At 44.1% G+C, this 22275-nt stretch overlaps 1 protein-coding gene across 2 annotated transcripts in view; it reads right to left on the bottom strand.

Annotated features, from left to right (window-relative positions):
• The window catches only part of rassf1 (Ras association domain family member 1), an 86777-nt gene that overhangs the window by 12213 nt on the left and 52289 nt on the right, over nucleotides 1-22275 (bottom strand). Inside the window, exons 2-3 of one of the 2 annotated variants that reach the window (XM_072582672.1) lie at nucleotides 21507-21622; nucleotides 7718-7831 (exon numbers count right to left, since the gene is read on the bottom strand). In XM_072582672.1, the coding sequence (XP_072438773.1) occupies nucleotides 7718-7831; nucleotides 21507-21622 (230 nt within the window). The remainder of the gene's footprint in view (nucleotides 1-7717; nucleotides 7832-21506; nucleotides 21623-22275) is intronic. The other variant, XM_072582673.1, reaches the window with a different exon arrangement.

Raw genomic sequence — 22275 nt, 5'->3', positions numbered from 1 at the left:
AAAAATCTGGAACTAAAAACTAGTCTAATGATGACCATGTTGTAAAACCACATCTGGTTCACTAGTGTTCTTTAGAAAGGAAATTTGCTGTTTTTAAATGGTTTGGCCTACATGTGACTCCAGACCCATTGCGATGTGGGTAGCACTGCCTTACTCTTAACTGCCCCACCAGGCAATTAGGGCAATAATTTCTGACCAAGCCACTAAGGCCCACATTCAACCAACAAAACAAAAAGCATAAAATATTGAGTCAGGTTGACGGTCCAGAAGCAGCTACCTTTTGTTATTATATTTTGGATTCAGTCGAATGCATTTCTGGAACATGGACATGGGAAATAGGAGTACGAGTCGGCCATTCGACCCTTCAGCTCTCCTCCGTCATTAAATATGACCATGACTGATCATCCAGTTCAGTAGAGAAAGGAGGGAGAACTTCTTCAAGGTAGACATCCTTGTAAGAGGATTCTGTTCCCACTTTCACCCCATATCCTCTGATCACTTTAGCCCGAAGAACTATATCCAACAAAAAGTAAATTAGTCACTGAGCAGGAAGCCAAGACATAGAAATCACCCATAACACAGTAATAAGTACTGTTATAGATTCTGCCGTATTTTCACTCTCATTCTAACATTCACTCGGCATAATGAACCTACTTCTTCCACTGGGACGGGCCAAATGATCTCTTCCATCGCTCGTGCTGCCGCAGGGCAAAAGACAGACCACAAAGGACAACTGATGAACAAAATGCCCCAGAACAAGAGAAAGCCATGCAGGTCCTCGGGTCTGCCTATTAATTATTCCATCATGGAAATACCTATTTTAGGAAGCGTAGAAGTCCATCTCACGCCCCACCATCTCAAATTAGAGCATACGAACATATGGCACTGGACTGTATCAGAATGCAGCACAACACAAATCTGCAGCAAGTCATGCTTAAATGATATATTGCTCTTGGCATAGGAATTTCTGGCCTTTGGTTTAGTCTGAGCCAAATGATTATAGAGTAAATTTCCATTTAGTCATTAGTCATCCTGGTGTTACACAGCTGAAGATTACCTTCTACTTTGATATATAAGAGTAAACTCAGTTGGAACAGGCAGATTTCCAACACTTTAAAGAAGCATGTTTGTAGAAACAGGACTGCTTCCACCTGATTCTCCTGCCTAGATAAATCTCCTGCACCAATTATAGACAGCTATTGCACCAAATATGGTGAGAAAAATTACCTCCTCTCTTGTTTATGTACAGCTACTCCTTCAAATATAAAGTCTAGACTAGAACATGTTTTTAAAGAGAACACGGGTCAGGGAGATGGGTGTGACGGAGAGAGCATGATGTTAATACCAGCAGCATTTGTTAAATCAATTTGAAATTTTCTGATGTCATTAATCATTAAATGCTAAAGTTGCCATAGCCTTAGCAGGCCTAGGCAGGGGAACAGGAGAATGTTTCATGGTTAACTTCAAGTCTGGTTAAACTTCAGAGAATGAACTGTATGGGTATTATTTATGATCCCACTGATAATCCAGATTTGAAGGCTGCTATTTGCTTTATATTTTTCAAAGCTCTTGAATAATGGTATATGCAGCTGAGGTACAAATCAGCTACATCCTAAATAAATGGCAAAAATATTGGAACATGTGAAGGTCATTGAGCCTTTCGAGTCTGTACTGTCTTTCAGTTAGATCACAGCTGATCTGTATTTTTTCTCCATCCATTCTTTCTTAATTCAATGTCTCCTTTATTGAGCAAAGATCTGCCAAGACTATACTTATGAAAGGTGAAGATCATTAGGAGGACAAATGGAGAGTAGTTGAAGTCCAACAAAACAATAAATTGGTTTGTAAAAATGAATCTACCAATCAAATTTTGACAATTATAATAATTCACAGCCAATATATCCTTCCTGATATGTAGAGCACAGGATTAAATGGACTGGGTGGTGGGTGCTGAAGGCCTACTCCTGTTCTTAAATATGTTAATTTCAAAAGCTTAAAAAAAACTACATGACACCTTTCACATCTTCAACACATTGTTAAACATTTTGTAGCAAATTACTGTTAATGTACTGTAGCCAAAATTGCAGACAACACAAAAGTAGCTAAAAAGGACAATTAGAAGAGGGATAGAGACACTTTACAGAGAGATTAAGTGGGCAAAAAGTTAGCAAATGGAATATAATTTTGGTAGGGAGAACAAAAGAACAGATTATTATTTAAATGGAGAAAATGGTAGAAAGCTACATATTGGAGATAGTTGCACATGAGACAAAGTTTGCACAGGTGCAGCAGGTAATCAGGAAGGCTAATGGAATGTTCGCCCTTATTTCAAGGGGTTTGGAGTATAAGAGTTGGGACGTTTTACTGCAACTGTATAGACATGGGTGAGACCACACCTGGGAGTACTGTGAGCAGTTTTAGATCCTTTATTTAAGGAAAGCTATAATTTAATTGGAGGCATTTCAGAGAAGATTCACTAGGATGATTCCAGGTATGGAGGGTATGTCTTATGAGCAAGGACTAAACAGATTGGGACTTAACTCAATGGAGTTTAGAAGAATGAGAGGTGGCCTCGTTGAAACATATAGGAGTCTTAAGAAGCTTGACAGGGTAAACGCTGAGAGGATGTTTCCCCTCATAGGAGAGTTTAGGACCAGAAGGCAGTCTCAAAATAAACAGGTACCAATTTAAGACTGAGGTGAAGAGGAATTTCCTATCTAAGAGGGTTGAGAGTTAGCAAGGATAGCTATGGGACAGAGTCCTTTCTATACATTTAAGGCAGAGATAGATTTTTGGTCAGTAGGGGAATCAAGGGTTACGGGGAAATGGCAGGAAAGTGTATATAAAGAATGTTATACCAGCTATGATTCTACTGAATGGCAGAACAGACTCAAAATGGCCTACTCCTGTTCTTTCTTATGGACTTACATTTTCCAAATGTGGTCACTATTGCTTAATGGATAAATGCAGAACACATCTTTGATTATCTGCAACCGGCAACAGTTTGAATATTGGGTTAATCTGGTTTTGTACTAGTAATTGTCAGGGAATGATTAATGGTCAGGACGTTAGATTTCCCTACACTTAAAAAAAAATGCATTTTGTCTATCTGAACAGGCATTGTTTTACATTGCCTCTGACAATGTACCACTCTCTCAGCATTGGAGTGAATTGTCAGCTTAGAGAATAGGTTCAAGTATTTGATTATCCACAAGGATTTAGCAGCACTGAGTCCAGTGTATGTTTCAGGTTCATGCATTGCATTTATACCATGTAACCTCCCAAAGGAGAGAATTTGACAACCCATGAAGGAAAGTTCATCTGATTCATTCTTTCCAAGAAACTAAAGGAAAAATAAAAGCAACATTCTGAAATCAGTAGCTGTTCCAGTTCTCTTCTAAGTATTTCATTGTTCAGAGGTTTGCCTTTTTCAGCTTTACAAATTATTTTTAATTTAACTCATGGCCTTAACTTGGAGGAATGTGATGGTTACCCTTGGAATGCTAACCTGAATGTCCTCTTTAGACTCTAAATGATCTGACAAGTACTTTCAGTTTTGAAACTGACTTGGAAGTCTCTTTTTCTGCACAAAAGGGAGTATTTCTGATTTTGGGTGACGGTGTAAAAAGGGCAGTAGTGGATCAGCTGCTCATTGTACATCTCTTCTAATCAGGTCAAAATTCCTCCCAAACAGCGATCCCACGTGCAATGGACTTCTGGAGAGTTTCTCTCTCGTGGCTGGTATCTAGGACCCCTGTGGGTCTTTGTATGGATGTACACAATACAGGATCAAGCTCAAAATGATATCCTTCATGGTGGAACTGTGTGTTAGCCTTCAGTCTAGGCTGATGTGAAGAGAAGCCACCTGGACTCAGCACCAGATTGCTAGAGAGGCAGGAAATGTATCAGATTTAGAGGTGCAAATGGTCAGAACTGCTATGATTGGAAAGAGACCAGAACACCATTATGTGTATGAGAGAGGCCATTGATGCTAGATGTGAAAAATCCATAACTCAAGTGTTACACAAGAAAGAAATCGAGACTCTTTGAATGCTACACGTGAGGAAGGTTCACAATCCGTCAACATAATTACAGTACATAATTAATACGATATGCCAGACCTCCATTTACAATTAATACTACCCTGCGAGATCTCAATTTACAATCAAGAGGGAAGCAATAACCACATCCCACAAATGAATAACAAAAAAAAAGACGGTCAGAAGAGAAAGGAAGTAAGCCAAAAGTTTATTAACAAGAAAGCACATCAATTCCTATAGCACGGAATTGTGTGTTTCTGTGAATCAGTCAGGAAGCTTCCCACACTTACTGACTTATCTGCTGACTGCCTGTGTTCAGTCAGCCCCCGGAGCACATTTTTGACTTCCTTCATACAACTGCGAAGCATTAGGTCATTGCATTCCAAGCTGAGAAAGGAGAGTGGGGGGTGTGGGGTTGGGCAGTCCACGTGGAACACCCTCCATGTTGCCTGGCATCTCATACTTTGCGTAACGTTCAACAATCCTGTTCATCCTGTCCGCCCTACTTCTCAAACTGAACTGTAACTGAACTGGGTTGTGGCCAAAATAGAAACAGGAAGAGGTTGCTCAAGAAAAAGAACTAAACATTTCAGATGGACCTACTTGTCCCAGTGGTCTTTCCCTGGACCATTACTATAATGACAGTGTGTTTAGCTTTACTGAAGGGCTAATAACGCAAGAGAAAGCATGTCATGCACAATAAGAGGACTTTTTTTGTTGAGAGAGCTAGCGAAAGCGGAGTGCGGGGGGACATACACCACTTTTTGTCATACACGTAACATCCATCGCAGTTTAATCTGTCACAAGGCTTCTTCACCATTATCATGACGTTTTGACATATTCAGTATGTCAAATACACCCTAGATAGAGGATGATATACATTTTAAATCTCTTCTTCCTCCTCCATGGTGACAGTACAACACGATGGAGGTTGAGTACATGAGTTCAGTGCAAGAACTTGCCTCAGGTCCGCCATGACCTGATGCCTCAGTGAACCACGTGGATCAGAAAGTCCCAGGCTTCAGTGCTGCCCTCTGCAATGCTAGCTCATCTCACTAGCTCCCACTATCCATAGCTGCAGTGCTCTTGCTCTTCTGAGAGACCAAGTAAATAAATCACCCTGGCTTCCTACTTTGCTTATTCACATTGTAAAGTATCAGCTAAAAACAGAATGTAGCTCAGCTGCACAGTGGAGTGACTGCCAGGAAATGTACTTACCCAGTAAATCACCCAAAACTACCAAACCTTTGTAACTTCCTGTCTCTGCCATTGGCTCGGTTTCTCTCTGAGACTAGCTACTGCTCACTCTACGTCTTGCTTCAACCTTCTACTGCTCAGTTATCTTCTGCCCTGCATTGTGTAACACTGGCTGTCCCTCAAAATGTGAAGCACCTTAGGATGGTTTATTAAATTGGGGATGCTTTATAAATGCAAGTTATTGGTTTGGGTTGAGGACAGTATTCTTTTTGATTGTGATCACCTGCAGTTGGCTGTCCCTAATATTTCTATTCTACAAATGTAACTACATGGACAAGGTCTTGGAGCAGTACCAAAGGGTCAATTGTCCTACATGATTGGAGAGGTCAGGGATAAAGATGAAAGGGAGAACTGGAGCCAGTGTTAAGCAACAAAACCTATATGTAATAAGGCCTCAACTCCCACTGCATTGTTCCTGGACCTCCCTGCAATTTATCTTGAAACAAAAGCCTTGAGTAGCACTGTCTGTGAGGACAGTGTGTCGTAGGTCAGAGAGGTTACTGAGTAACTTACTTTCTCAATCCCTAGTAAGTTGGCCGAGAGAATACTATGTGAGAACTCTCATTTGATTTTTGAAATTTTTGCCACATTTTGAGAAAACAAAATGCTAAATGCAGAGACAATTTACCCTACGGTTATGTGGATGGGGGAAGGGGCACAGGCATCGTGAGACAACTTGGATCTCACAATGAATCTGAGGAAGACCACTGGGTAATTCACCTAAAGCCAGGGAAGTCAGCAGCCTTTTTCTGGGATAATCTCCAAAGCACTAGAGAGGGGTCAAGGGTCAGGGCATGTCAATCTCTCCAGTTATATATTCTGAAACAATTTCATTTTACCACTGCACCTGCCCCCAACTGTCTTTCCTGAGGCAAGGTTTCTTCACATCCTGGCTGCTCACAGTCACAAGAACATGGGATGAAACACTCCCTCTGACCACCCATACCTCTCCATGCCCTGACCGCCTTTCACCCAACCTTCCCAAAGCTATCCACTCTGTTATACTTCCACTCCCTCTCCTTTGTCTTACTTCACCCTTCAATATTCTCTTTTCCTTAATCCCTTCCCCTTCAGACATCCTCTTCCCGAATGCCCCTTCAGACTCCTCCAACTTTCCTTTTCATCCTTCACCCCAATCTCACATCGCCATTCCCCTCCACATCTCCAACTCTCCCCACTAACCCCCTCGCCCCAGCTCTCTTCCCCACGAACACCCCCCACCCCGACTCTCTTCCCCACAACCACCCCCCACCCCGACTCTCTTCCCCACAACCACCCCCCACCCCGACTCTCTTCCCCACAACCACCCCCCACCCCGACTCTCTTCCCCACAACCACCCCCCACCCCGACTCTCTTCCCCACAACCACCCCCCACCCCGACTCTCTTCCCCACAACCACCCCCCACCCCGACTCTCTTCCCCACAAACACCCCCCACCCCGACTCTCTTCCCCACAAACACCCCCCACCCCGACTCTCTTCCCCACAAACACCCCCCACCCCGACTCTCTTCCCCACAAACACCCCCCACCCCGACTCTCTTCCCCACAAACACCCCCCACCCCGACTCTCTTCCCCACAAACACCCCCCACCCCGACTCTCTTCCCCACAAACACCCCCCACCCCGACTCTCTTCCCCACAAACACCCCCCACCCCGACTCTCTTCCCCACAAACACCCCCCACCCCGACTCTCTTCCCCACAAACACCCCCCACCCCGACTCTCTTCCCCACAAACACCCCCCACCCCGACTCTCTTCCCCACAAACACCCCCCACCCCGACTCTCTTCCCCACAAACACCCCCCACCCCGACTCTCTTCCCCACAAACACCCCCCACCCCGACTCTCTTCCCCACAAACAATGCCCCCCGACCAGATTCTTCCCCACCAACACTCTCCTGCCCCGATTCTTCCCCACCAACACTCTCCCGCCCCGATTCTTCCCCACCAACACTCTCCCGCCCCGATTCTTCCCCAACAACACTCTCCCGTCCCGATTCTTCCCCAACAACACTCTCCCGTCCCGATTCTTCCCCAACAACACTCTCCCGTCCCGATTCTTCCCCAACAACACTCTCCCGCCCCGATTCTTCCCCACCAACACTCTCCCGCCCCGATTCTTCCCCACCATTCTCCTGCCCCGACTCTTCCCCACAAACCCCCACCCAAACTCTTTTCCCCACACCCCTACCCCAACTCTCTTCCCCACAACTCACCCAGACTCTCTTTTTCACAACCCCTCAACCCCGCTCTTTTCCACAACCCCCCCCCACCCAGCTCCAACTCTCTTCAGTGTAAACCCCCTCCTCAAGTCTCTCAACATCCCCCTCCGAAATAATCTGCCCCCCCGCCCACCCAAAACACCCGTTGAGCCTTTCTCTCTTCCTCAGCCCTTGCCTGAGCCCTGTCTAACTCACCTTGTACTTCCTGGGTTTCTTGATGAAGGAGGTCCTGGCAGTGAAGAACTGTTCAAACTCTGAATCTTCTTCCTGACTGCAGTAACCACTGCTGCTAGTGCTGGTCCACGTCATCTGGAGTAACGAAGAGAGGAAGGTGGGGGGGGGGAAGCAAATGGAAAATTGGAAAGAAAAAAAAAGCAATAACCCACTGAAAGTGGAGAAAAGCTGGCCTCAGCAGCCTGTGAAAGATCCCACACACAAAGCCCTGGACTTGATGTGGGTAGATATGCTGTGCTGTTACTCTCTCTCTCTTTCTTTCTCTCTCTGCTTTGCCTCTGTATTGTCTCAGCTCAGCACTGGGGGCTTCTGTCTCTCTCTTTCTCAGTAGCCGTTGAAATTGGAATGTACACACGCTGCTGATTCCCAGAGCTGATTTGCTGCAGGAAAGGGCTGGGAATGTGTGATCTAATCTGGATCCGCCTCCTTCCTGCCTTTTACGTGCAATCCCACTGATTTCATTCTCAAACTATTCCAACTGCTAAATATAGCGGCTTTAACCCCTGACATGCCAAGTCACTGTAAAAGTCTCAGGAAATAAAAACTGTATGAGGCTTGAACAGGGCTTTGGGTATACAGTGGAAAGAGAGTGAGAAGCATCATCAAGGGAGGGAAGAGGTAACAATGAGAGAGGGTGGGGTGGAGTGGGAGGTAGGAGAAGGCGGTGAGGTGGAACTAGGGAGGAAATAGGGAGGGGAAAGGACAGGGCAAATGGAGAACATGGGAATGCAGAAAGGGGAATAGGGGAGGGTGGATTCAGCTGTGATGGGGACAGAGAAAGGGAGGAACGGCAAAGACAAAGAGAAGGAGAAAGTCAGAGGGAGGAAGATGGAGAAACAGGGAGAAGTGAATGGAGTCAAGGGAGGAGGGAATGAAAGGAAGGAAGGGATATAAGGTTCAAATGGAACAGGGCTACTGAAAGGGAGGGAACAGGGAGGAAGAGGATATAGCAGGAAGGTTAAGGAAAGTAAGGCAAAAGAAGGCTGTTGGGAGAGGAGGACAGAAGATTGAAAGGGAAGAGGGTGGAATAAAGGGAGAATGGAGGGGAAAGGGAAATTGAAGGGCGAGAGAGGCAAAAGTGAAAGGAGAGGTGGAAGTGGGAAGAGGGTTAAAATGAATAAGCAGACAGCATCAGCTCACGCAGTAATTCAGGCGGAACTCTACATTTCCTGTACAAACTCCCAATCTCTGGGAACAGTTTGCACCATAACTCAGTCCCCAGCAGTGAGACATAAGGAGATAAAAACGTTCAGCACACAGACTTACCATGTGTACCAAGCAACACCCCTAATCTGTGCTTTTTTCCAATGTCCCTGACCTGTACCCTCAAGTTGAGCTGTGAAATCACTGAAGGAATCATCAGAGAGAGTAGAAATAATTTCATCCTGGCAATTGGCTATAAAGTACTCAGTGCTTTTCTTGAACAAGATTGAGGGAAGGGAAAGTTGTACAGCATCAAAAAGAGTTCTGATTATTGGTTTCCTATTAGTTTTTGCCTTTGTGAAATTCTATGTCCTAGTCAACAGATTTACCTCGATCAATCAGACCAAATCTAATAAACTGGTCAAAATCACATATTGGCAGCCTGCTGTGCTGAGCTTCTGTAATCCCTACATTCTTTATTTCTTTTTAGTCTTTGGAAACCAGAGCCTTAAGTTTGGCAAATTCATTCTAGAAGTTTGTTATTGCTAAAAGCTGGACTTTCTCTATCAGAACCCAATGACTCAAGATGCACAGATCCCCTATAAATCCTAATGGACTGGACTCAGAACATTTACACACAATTTTGCTGACCATCTCTGTGAATTGGAGATGGGGTAAGGGTAGTTAGGATAGGTCAACAAAGCAGCAAATTTATCATTTTGACCTTCTGCACCCCTATTCTCCCAACTGCAACCCCTTGTCAAGTGAAGCCTTGCCAGAAGTCACCAGATTTGCAAGGTAATGCCATTAAAGGAACACAGACAGCCACTTTTGTCATTCGCTGTTGGATAAACAAGAGTGCCTCAGTGGAGGAGTCCCTCAGTCTGACTTAAGGATTGGATGGGCTTGGGTAAGCATATTCATTTCAAACTTGTGTCGACTGCTTGCCTTGCCAGTCAGAACAGGCTAGGTGGGTTTCGCAGCAATTTACAGCGGCAAGTGGAAGCCATTTTGCTCCAAGTATGTTGGGCCAATGTCTCTGTTTATCTTTTAATCATCCCTTAAACCAATTTCCCTTGGATTCCATGTATTGTTGCCATGATAGGTCCTAATCAGTCTCACACAAGAACGTCTTGGGTCACTTAAAAAAGAATAGTTGAGGGCATGTTCCATTGTCCTGCTCACAGTTTTTGCCTTGTACTTAGATTGGAACCAATGTTGTACATTTCCACCCACCCTCACAAATGGAGTATACGGCCCATCCATCTACAATTAGCTATACTCCATGACTGGCCGTGGGTATAACCCTATTCACTACAATTCTGCATGCTGCTGTCATCCCTCCCATCTCACTGATACATTACTGAATGTAACAGTAGATCATAACTGGTCCCTCCACTCATCACCTTTCCCCAGCTTCCCATTCTCTCAAATATCACTCCCCCATTTATCTGTGGGCAGGGCACTTTTTTTTTAAAATGGCTCATCTCGAAGGCTAATTGTTAATTTTCGGGGAACTGGTGTTTTTCGTTCTTACTGACTTCTTTGTTAATATTTTGTGTGTTTGTGAGTCCAAACACTCCATAAGTAAACAAAGCAGAATAAGAATAATTCAACACCATCCTCAATAATTTCCAAATATCTATTACATTTATAACCACAACCCAAGCATTGGTTTCCTAGGCACCACAGTATTTAAATTGGCATAAGACAACATGTATATGTTAACATATTTTGTCTCCAAAATAACTGACATACACTTCTGCACAAAAAGCCACAGCCCCAGATGGATGGTCACAATTAAGACATTTTCATCATATTTTCACAAAGTTGGAATATTTTAATCAGGCAATTATAATCCTTACTATATTGCAAATCTTAGATTAAAATAGTTACAAAGTAGTTGCAATGTTCATTCCAATAGCAACTACTGCATTTTTTCCCCATGCAGTTCCTAAACATACGCAACCTTAAGCCTGAGTTACCACATTCGTTTGCAAGTCAGTTACTCCTCAAGTGACTTCAAGCTTTCCTAATTTCCAAGTAACTAAGTGCTCCTTTGCTGACAGGTTTGAAACTGTTTTCACCCCACCACCCTTTTCTCCCCTTTTTGCAGTCACCTATCCCTCCTTATAGTCTCCCTCCCTCTCTCTCTCTCCTCCATCCAGTCTCCCTCTCTGTTACCCTTCCTTCTAGTCCTCCTCCTCTCTCTCTCACACACCCTTCCTTCCAGTCACTCTCTCCCTCTCATCCCTCCTTCTGGTCATTCCCTCTCTCAACCCTCCTTCCACTTTCCCTCTCCCACACTACTTTCCAGTCAGAATTAGGCCCTGTTCTTTCATGTGAACTAGCAGTGGATGTGTTAAAGAGATACATGTATACTTCAGTGCTAACTGACTAACCTGGGACAAGGGCACAAAACCTAATATATCCTCTACCGTTCCCTCACTTAATTCCTAAACTTTCTCACTCCTCCAGCAACTCCTGGCTGGTAACACGTTGTCTCACACTTACTTCATATTAATGACTGTTAATAATGTTTCTAGTCCATTCATCTGCAGATCTGTGTGAAGAACTGTTTCAAAGCTGGTTCAGGAAGAAGAACCCCCTCTCCACTTTCCACTTCAGAGTTACCAGGATACATTTCTGCATTATTCTGACCTCCTCCTCTTCATGAGGTGATGGGGAAATGGTTCAAGGTATCTGAGAACATGCTTACCCTAGCTCCGCAGCTTCCTATCACAGACTCCATTCCTGTAATTTTTGGTGATTTTAACCCATTTCACCAATTTCAGCAAGCATTTCATGGCTACCTAATCTGATGAATTATTCACCTCCTCTTTGCACAGCCACTGTGCAACTGAGCTACATTGAAGACTGACATAGGACGTTGACGGTGTCTTCCACAAGTATTGCCAAAATCCAGATTGGGAAGTAGGAGCTAGATGACAGTTTGGGTTCTGGGGCACAATTTTCATGTATGGATTGGTGCTCCATTGCTGGGAACAATGGGGTCATCAGCCAGCATCACATGGGAAACAATCATTTCCCCCAAAAAGAGACAGATGATAGCTGTATAATGATGTTGGGTGATTCTCATGATGCTGGAAGGCCAGTAGGAAGCACCAATGAAGAGAGAGAGAGAGCGAGAGAGTGTGTGTGTGTGTCTGTCTCTCTGGGGTGGTACTCCTGCAAAAGCCCTATCACCAGGATGGGTGATCGGGCTTAAGCCTATTTGGGCTGCCAGTCTTTTGGTTTTGCCAGGGAGATTCCGGTCTGGTTCCTGACTCTTGGAAGGCTTTGGAAATTCCAAAATCAGCCTCTGACCCCAAGTCAGCCTGGCATTAACCGGATACCGAGGGCAAGGAGGTTAGCTGCCTCCCACTGCTATTTCCAGACGAATGGCCTGCGGTGGAATCATCCTGTGTGAACATCCGTACCCATACCTCTTTCAGCTCATTCCTGTCAGGGAAGGGGGAGCTGGAAAATCTAGACCCCTGTTGCTCGTTTTAGCCACAGAGCAAATGAAGTGAATATCCTTATGAGTTAATTGTAAAACCCAGAATTAAACTGGAAGTGGGTCTGTGGAATGAGTGTTTTTTTTTAGACTCACTGTACAGAAGCTCTGGAGATGTAAAATATCAGGAACCATATTTCAATCAGTTCAAGGCCTCAGCCCTGAGGGGAATAAACTGTGTATTAAAAAGAAGAATGTGACTCCTGTTTATTGCAGCCGTTTTCAATTAATCCACGCAAGTGGGAGGGGGGTAGGGGGCAGCCATTCCCTATTTAAGACTAGTCTCTTTGATTGCTCTGCACCTCACTCCTCACCAACCTCTGCCAAATTCCCAGTGGTTCAGAATCCATTACAAGCAAAGAGGGATTGTTGACTCAGTGAAGGCTGATTTCTTCTGTGTCAGCCCTGCGTTTTCTGTGGCATGTTACTGGCATGCCCAACAAACCATTAATATGCCCCTCCTCCTGCAGTGCCACGTCCCCAAGAGTACACTGCACAGTGAAAGAAAGAAAGAGAGTCCCAGATACAACATGCATGAACACAGATGGGGCTGCATCAGCCTCAGGCTATCTAATGAGGTAATGTAACAGCATCATTGCACAGATGGCAGGCATTTCAGTGCTTCCCCCACTCCCCACCCCCTATCATCCCTGTAGGAATATCAACCAAGTTGAATCCTAGCCTCTCTTGACTCCAACCAGGCTCTGCCTCTCAGGCTCCTTGCTGCTACAGTCTATTTAAAGTGACAGGCCTTGGAGGCCATATGACTCATCAGCTTTTTCCAACATCCAGCATGTTAAAGCAATTTTGTTAATAATCGGAACCTAGGTTCAAATATCTTGCTGATTTCATCCAGAACCCTGCTGCGCGTCTCTTAACTTGCACCAGGTCCTGTTCTCCCTTCACCCCTGTGCTCACTGACCCTCCACAGGAACCATTTCAAATTTTCTCACTTATCAGTGGCCTTTCCTCCCCTCATCTCTGAAAAAGTATTCTAGCTCTTTCAACCATAAGGCGTTTGCGCAGAAGTAGGCCATTCAGCCCATTATGTCTGCTCCACCTTCAATGAGATCACGGCTGATTTGATAATCCTCCACTCCCATTTTTCTGCCTTTTCCCTGTAGACCTCGGTTCTCTTAATGATTAAAGATCATAACCTTTAATATACTTAATGACCCAGCTGACAGCCCTCTGCAGTAAAGAATTCTACACATTGACTACCCATTGACAGAACAAATTCCCCTCCTCATTTCTGTCTTAAATTTGTGATCCTTAATTCTCAGATTATGCCCTCTGGTCATGGACCTCTCCCTCAAGGGAGGCAATATTTCTCACCTACCCTGTTAAGTCTCCTAAGAATCTTGTGTGTTTCAATAAGGTTGCCTGACATTCATTTAATTTCCAAAGAATACAAGCCCAACGTACTTAATGTCTCCCATTAGACAACCTCTCCATATCTGGAAGAGCCTAGTGAACATTCTCTGGACTGCCTCCAATGCCAGTTTTTTTTTCCTTCGATAAGGGGTCCAAATTTTTTCCACAGTATTCTAGTTGTGTTCTGTCTAATGCCGCATTTAGTTTTAACAGAGCCTCCCTAGATTTATACTCCATTCCTTTGAAATAAAGGCCAACATTCCATTTGCCTTGCCTACCACCCAGTGAACTTGGATGCTAGCTGTTTGTGATTCATGGATGAGGACACCCAAATCCCTTTACTCCATAGCTTTCTACAGTCTTTCTCCATTTAAATGATATTCATCTCCTCTTCTTCCTGCCAAGAGCAAAACCTCACATTTTTCCACATTATAGTTGACCTGTTAGGTTTTTGTCCTCTCACCTAATCTCCCTGTACCGTTCTGCACACTTTTTGTATTTTCCTCAGTAGTCACCTTCTCACCTATTGATGCATCATCTGCAAACTCTGAGATTTTGGTGATCCTTCTACTCTGGCATTCTGAACAACCCTGATTTCAATAGTTTTAGATTAGATTAGATTAGATTAGATTAGACTCCCTACAGTGTGGAAACAGGCCCTTCGGCCCAACCAGTCCACACCTACCCTCCGAAGAGTAACCCACCCTGACCCATTTCCCTCTGACTAAATGACCCAACACTATGGGGCAATTTAGCACGACCAATTCACCTGATCTGCACATCCTTGGACTGTGGGAGGAAACCGGAGCACCCGGAGGAAACCCTCCCAGACACAGGGAGAATGTGCAAACTCCACACAGACAGTCACCCGAGGCTGGAATTAAACCTGGTACACTGGTGCTGTGAGGCAGCCGTGCTAACCACTGAGCCACTGTGCCGCAACTATTTCTCTGTTGTTTCCACCAGCTGAGTTCTGAAATTTCTTCCATAAATCTCTCTCCCTTAAAAGATGATCCTTAAAATCTGCCTAAAATCAGGGTTTTTTTGGTCATCTGTCTTGATCTTTCTTCAGGTGGCTCAGTGTTGTTTTTTCTTAGTAATTTGAAATAAAGATGGCCCTGTTCATCTTCTGCAGTATTTGGTAATTCATCCCAAACTCAGTCATCGGCTGTATCCTCTCTTATTAAGCGACTCTTGGATAGACACATGGATTATAGTCAAATGTAGGGTATGTAGGTTAGTTTGATCTTAGAGTAGGATAAAAGGTTGGCACAACATTGAGGACTGAAGGGCCTATACTGTGCTGTCATGTTCTATGTTCTATTATGTGCTGTGATCAGTCTCAGCAGAAGTAGGAATCTGCTGAGACTAATTAGAGCCCAGAAGAAGAGGATACAGCCGAATACTGAGTTTAGAATGAGTTATTAGCTCAGGATTTCCTGATCCTATGTTTTATTTTCCTCCTACTCTGCCTCTTCAGAGCATCTTTGCCAGATTCCTTTGACTGCCCACCACAGACTCAGACTCTTCAGAAACAGTTCATTTTGGCAAGTGAATGTCACAAAATCAGGTCATGAGTAGCCCAACTGAGTGATGACGGAGCCAACATGTGGTGGATACTCAACATGCCAGCCCACATGAATCCAGTGCAATAATGAACAGACTTTTCATATATTAAAAAGACTCTAAATGAATGAAAGGTTGCTGTTAATTAACTGCCTGAGGACTGTACTGGACACCCAGCATAATGGTTACAATAATCATTATGCAGACTGGTCTGAGGTGCTAGTCATGGAACAAGTTAGATAGCTTCACTGGCCACCCCTACCTGAGAGAAACTAATATTAAAAGGCACATTTAAAACTAGAGGACTGATGATGTACTGAGTTGACAGACCTTCACCCCCTTCATCTGAATCTATTTCCAATCACAATGTCACAAAGTATTTACAGCACAGAAACAGGCTATTCATTCCAAGAAGTCCATGTCAGTGTTTTTGCTCCACATGAACTTCCCATCTACTTATTTTCACTCTAACAGCATATCCTTCTCTTTCCTTCCCCTTATCACACTTCCCTTAAATAGACAAATGCTATTTATCTCATTTGCTATATCTATTCCACATTCCAAGGTCCTTTTGATGAAGACGTTTCTCTGAATTCCTCAGATTATGATTTATTAATGACAGTCTTCATTTGTGGTCACTATTTCTGGTCTTGCTAACAAATAGAAGCATCTTCCCTACCAAACTCTTTTCTAATCTTAAAGCTCATCTACTAAGATCTGATGGGATGGGTTGAAATTATCCTTTGTCTCACACCATTAGAATTCAGCATGAAATAGTTGGGCAGTTTCAAAACAGCTCCTATCTCATGCAGCCACAGCAGAAAACAATTTATTATGCCACTATAAATGCTGGAAGAAACAGCACAGAAGCGCTTCACAGGAGGCTCCCAAGCACTGAGGATGTCACCTAGACAGGGGACGAAACATTTGCAAGACAAATTCCCAGCTCGGCGAACAGAAACACAACAACGAGCACCCGAGCTACAAATCTTCTCCCAAACTTTGAACAATTTATTATTTAGCAGTCTCATTCTCAAGCTTTCTTTATATAGTAGGTACTGAATTGGGTTCAGCCAGAGATGCCCCTTTTGCTTGGGCTGGATCCACCTGCTTACATAATGGGAGTGGATTTGACAAGAGCAGCAAGCTGTGAGCTTCCTTAATGTAAGATCATGGGCACAGTCCCATCTGGCCAGAAACAACCCCTTCACTCCTGAGAGAGCAGCCTACTGTAGGTAGCCAAGCACCAGTGAGCCGATCCCACTGAGCATTGCTTTTCCAGCAAGCCCTCTTCCCATCAGAGGCACTGGATGGAAAGCCTACCTTCTAGGAAGGACTCAGTGCCTCAGACACCAAGTGGGTTTGAGTTACTTATACAAAAGGCTGTGATGCTTAATCATAGAGATATCATATTGTCTGTAAATAGGAAGACTGTCACATTTACTCCATTACAATAGAAAGATCTTTATTTTCTGGAAAACACTAAGTTTCCCCATGGTAGGTTATTGCACAAAATACGGAGGCACAGGATTGAGGGTGATTTAGCAGTTTGGATCAGAAGTTGGCTAGCTGAAAGAAAACAGAGGGTGGCGGTTGATGGGAAATATTCATCCTGGTGTTCAGTTGCTAGTGGGGTACCGCAAGGAACTGTTTTGGGGCCACTGTTGTTAGTTAATTTTATAAATGACCTGGATGAGGGCATAGAAGGATGGGTTAGTAAATATCCGGAGGACACCAAGGACACGAGAGTTGTGGATAGTGCCAAAGGATGTTGTAGGTTACAGAGAGACATAGATAAGCTGCAGAGTTGGGCTGAGAGGTGGCAAATGGAGTTTAATGCAGAAAAGTGCGAGGTGATTCACTTTGGAAGGATCAACAGGAATAAAGAGTACTGGGCTAATGGTAAGATTCTTGCTATGTAGATGAGCAGAGAGATCTCTGTGTCCAGGTACGTAGATCCTTAAAAGTTGCCACCCAGGTTGATAGCATTGTTAAGAAGGCATAGGTGTATTTGCTTTTATTGGTAGAGGGATTGAGTTTCAGAACCATGAGATCATGCTGCAGCTGTACAAAACTCTGGTGCGGCTACATGTGGAGTATTACGTACAGTTCTGGTCACCATATTATAGGAAGGATGTGAAAGCTTTGGAAAGGGTTCAGAGAAGATTTTCTAGGATGTTGCCTGGTGTGGAGGGAAGGTCTTACAAGGAAAGGCTGAGGGACTTGAAGAAGTAACAAAGAGGATTGATGAGGGCAGAGTGATAGATGTGATCTATATGAACTCCAGTAAGGTGATCGACAAGATTCCCCATGGGAGACTGGTTAGCATGGTTAGATCTCACAGAGTACAGGGAGAACTAGCCATTTGGATATAGAACTGGCTCAAAGGTAAAAGACAGAGGGTGGTGGTGGAGGGTTGTTTTTCAGACTGGAGGCCTGTGACCAGTGGAGTGCCACAAGGATCGGTGCTGGGCCCTCTGCTTTTTATCATTTACATAAATGATTTGGATGCAAGCATAGGAGGTATAGTAGTTGCAGATGACACCAAAATTGAAGATGTAGTGGACAGCGAAGGTTACCTCAGATTACAACAGGATCTTGATCAGATGGGCCAATGGGCTGAGAAGTGGCAGATGGAGTTTAATTCAGATAAATGCGAGGTGCTGCATTTTGGGAAAGCAAATCTTAGCAGGACTTCTACACTTAATGGTAAGGTCCTAGGGAGTGTTGCTGAACAAAGAGACCTTGGAATGCAGGTTCATAGCTCCTTGAAAGTGGAGTCGCAAGTAGATGGGATAGGGAAGAAGGCATTTGGTATGCTTTCCTTTATTGGTCAGAGTATTGAGTACAGGAGTTGGGAGGTCATGTTATGGCTGTACAGGACATTGGTTAGGCCACTGTTGGAATATTGCTTGCAATTCTGGTCTTCTTCCTATCGGAAAGATGTGAAACTTGAAAAGGTTCAGAAAGGATTTACAAAGATGTGGCCAAGGTTAGAGGATTTGAGCTATACGGAGAGGCTGAACAGGCTGAGGCTGTTTTCCTTGGAGCGCGGAGGCTGAGGGGTGACTTTATAGAGGTTTACAAAAATTATGAGGGGCATGGATAGGATGAATAGACAATGACTTTTCCCTGGGGTCAGAGAGTCCAGAACTTGAGGGCATAGGTTTAGGATGAGAGGGGAAAGATATAAAAGAGACCTTAAGGGTGACCTAAAGGGTGGTATGGTTATGGAATAAGCTGCCAGAGGATGTGGTGGAGGCTGGTTCAACTACAACATTTAAGAGGCATTTGCATGGGTATATGAATAGGAAGGGTTTGGAGGGATATGGGCTGAGTGCTGGCAGGTGGGACTAGATTGGGTTGAGATATCTGGTCGGCATGGATGAGTTGGACCAAAGGGTCTGTTTCCATGCTATACAGCTCTATACTCAATACTCTATGACTTAATTGAGACATATAAGATGATCAGTGGACAGTGAGAGCCTTTTTCTCGGATGGCAATGGTTAGCATGAGGGGGCATAGCTTTAAATTGAGGGGTGATATATATAGGACATATGTCAGAAGTAGTTTATTATTTCAGAGAGTAATAGGGGCGTGGGACACACTGCATGCAACAGTAGTAGACTTGCAAACTTTAATGGCATTTAAATGGTCATTGGATAGGTATATGGACAAGAATGGAATAGTGTAGGTTAGATGGGCTTCATATTGGTTCCACAGGTCGGCGCAACATTGAGGTCCGAAGGGCCTGTACTGCGCTGTAATGTTCTATGTTCTATGAGTTATTGTTAAAAGCACTATATAAATGGAATCCGTGCTTTTCTTTAATGTCTCCTTATGTAGCTTAGAATCAAATTTGCTGCTGTTGCTGGTTTGTACTTGTTTTGAGGTGCTTTATAAAGGCATGGTGCTGTGATTGGACATGTCAAGTCTTGGTACATCAACTAAAGAAATGACAAAACCTTGACAAAATAGAGTTGTATGCAACTCTGTACGTTTGCAATACAGAGAAGGGAGGAGGTAGTGCTGAATAGTGGTCTTCGGTTTGGTGTTAGAAGGGCTGGGTAATAAATTGATTCCCAATGGGGACGGATCTGGCAGCCCTGAGTGAAACATTCACTTAACGAGTGCATCTTCCCAGGGCAGTATTTCCCTCCAATGTGGCTGCTGGGTCTGTAGCACATAAGGATATATAGGAAAGGTTGCAGTAGTCTAACCAGATCATAGCGCTGTTCTCTCATGAGAGAGAATTAACTGGTGATGGTTTAACCTGAGGTCACCATGCCTCTGGTAAGGGGAGAGGTTGAGGAGGAGAGTGGTAACTTCAGCTGGTGTGGGAATTGAACCCATACTGATGGCATTAGTCTGCATAGCAAACCAACCATCTGAGCTAACTGACCTCCCATCATAGGGATATAGTGACAGGCCACTCACCATAAACATTGGAACAATTTGGACAGGAAGAAATCTACTGGTCCATAGTCACGACGTGTCGTGCAACATGAGCACTCGGCACACTGTCTGAAAAACATCTCCTGGGGGAAGCAAGAAATTAGGGCCTGCAGGCAGTTCTACTGAGGACTGAAACCTGACAGAGGTCAAAGTGTATGCGTAAGCTTGGACTAGTGGGCACGCCCAGTTTGCATCAGTTTTATCTGACTGCAGTCTCTGCCTAAATTAGCCAAGTTCTTGCTCAGAATGGGTTTGTAAAACAATAACAAAACCCAGTCATCTCTCAGATTCTAGCTATGGAAACTATGTGGCAGGAAGTCAAAAACCCATCCATGCATGCCTAAAAATAATTATGGTTCTTTGTTTCCTTTCTCTTTACTGGCTTACAGTGCTCTCAGAGAAGCTTCAGTATCAGGTGCTCAGCACTTCAATGAAAAAATCTTGAGTGAAATAAAAAAAGAACAGATCACTAGAATTCTTGCTTTTTCTCATCCTCTCACAAGCCCTCAACAGCACTTAGGAGACAGCCACTGTGGGTCTGGAGTCAAACATTAGCTGTACCAAGTAAGGACAGCAGATTGCTTCACAGTCACCAAGGCTGCAATTCCAGCATTATGGTGGGACTTAAAACTATAGCCTGACCGCCGTATCCACGGTTTGGTTACGGCGGTTTCAGTTACCCACGGTTTACCGTGGCTCAAACGGATTACAGGGAATGTTCCAGAACTAGAGACCGGGGGCTGCCAGGAAGGTATATTCCTCATTTAAGTGAATGGGTTTGTGACTATCCTTGGTTTCAGGCTTCCATGGTAGGTCTTGGAACGTATACCCCGTAGCTATGGTGCGGGGGGGAGCCACTATTTATCACCAGCAAATTAGCATGGGTTTCTGCTTTACTAGGCTTATAATATTATCACAATGCCACCATATCCCTATTCCTGCATGTGATCATCAAATACAGTTAAACAAGAATCCCCAATGTTGACAACCACCAAACAAAGTGGGAACAAGCCAGGAGGTTAAAATATCCTCAGCTTTGCATTCACTGAAATTGTGCTTCTCCCACATCCGCTGGGAATTTAGTGAGCATCGTCAGGGCCTCACTGTAAGATTCTCTCACCAGGTAAGCAAGGACCTAATTCAGGTTCAAAGGTCAAGCTCTGATGACCTCATTCAGAACCTGTGACTACATGATTGCTGTGCAGGATATGGGTTACTGTGCACAGTTTATCTTTATTCAGTAGGGTAACAGGTTCAGACTTACATATAAATCATACCTTATCGATCGAATTTGGATCCTAGTAAAGTGCACAATCCTCAGAGTGTTGAATAGTGCAAGAGTGATTTCCCTGTCCTGACAGGCTCATTGTCTGAAACTGGGGGCCTCTGAGAAATAGTTGCAACTGAAACTGGCAAATGGATAAGGCTGAGGCCTGTCCCAGCTGTTATGCAATGTGAATGTGATGGGCTGACTGATATGTCTCATTGCACAGTTTTGAAACATGAGATAAATTATGACCAGCTGCCTCAATACCATTTAGCACTTAACATTAAATCACTACTCTATTGACTTTGTGTCAGCTGTCCTATTAGAACTGTTTAGGCTGTGCATTCACCTTTCTCCTTCCATCCACACCTCCTCCCAACTTCATGCTTCAAACTTTGAGTTACCAGGCAGATTCACAATGACTTACCACATTTGTGTCTTGTTCCAGTGTGTTTTCTGTGACGTCCGATCTCTTAGTCTTTGGCCGGTTACAGTCCAACTGAATCAGGGGTCGGCAGCGGTAGTGACAACGGAATCTACAATCTGTCAGAAAAGCAAAAAGAGACTCAGGGTTATTTTCCTGCCCAGGCATAAATCCAGAACAGGGGCTGATTGTTTAATCCACTTATTTATCTTGAATACCTCAGTTATTCAATAGGAAAGTTGGCCCTTCTGTCTCCACTGCAAGTCCATGGCCACAGGTTACCTGCCTCTATTCTGTGCTGACTTTACCATTACACCATTGGCTGACCGATACATCAATTGGTCAATGATGGCTGCTTCAATATCCACAATCCTCTGCACTCTGGAAGTGGCTCTATCCCTGGTCTGAATGCAGCAAGGGGTCTTAATCACCCTGTGCCTGGCAGAGAGTAGGGTATCATGGCAACATTACGAGATTAGTTGTCCAGCAGCCCAAACTAATGCTCTGGAGCAAATTAGATCACATCCTACTTCAGCATCTGATGGAATCTAGAATGGAAAGCTAGTAATGGTGAGCATGACAGGTATCATTAGTTCAACACAACTAGAACATAGAACATTACGCACAGTACAGGTCCTTCAGCCCTTGATGTGGCACCGATCCTGTGGAACCGATCTGAAGCCTATCTATCCTTCTCTATTCCATTTTCATCCATATGCTGATCCAACGACCATTTAAATGCTCTTAAAGTTGGAGAGTCTACTACTGTTGC

Source organism: Chiloscyllium punctatum, chromosome 12 (genome assembly GCF_047496795.1).
Source record: "Chiloscyllium punctatum isolate Juve2018m chromosome 12, sChiPun1.3, whole genome shotgun sequence".
NCBI lineage: Eukaryota > Metazoa > Chordata > Chondrichthyes > Orectolobiformes > Hemiscylliidae > Chiloscyllium > Chiloscyllium punctatum.
This window is presented reverse-complemented; position numbering and strand designations above follow the sequence as displayed.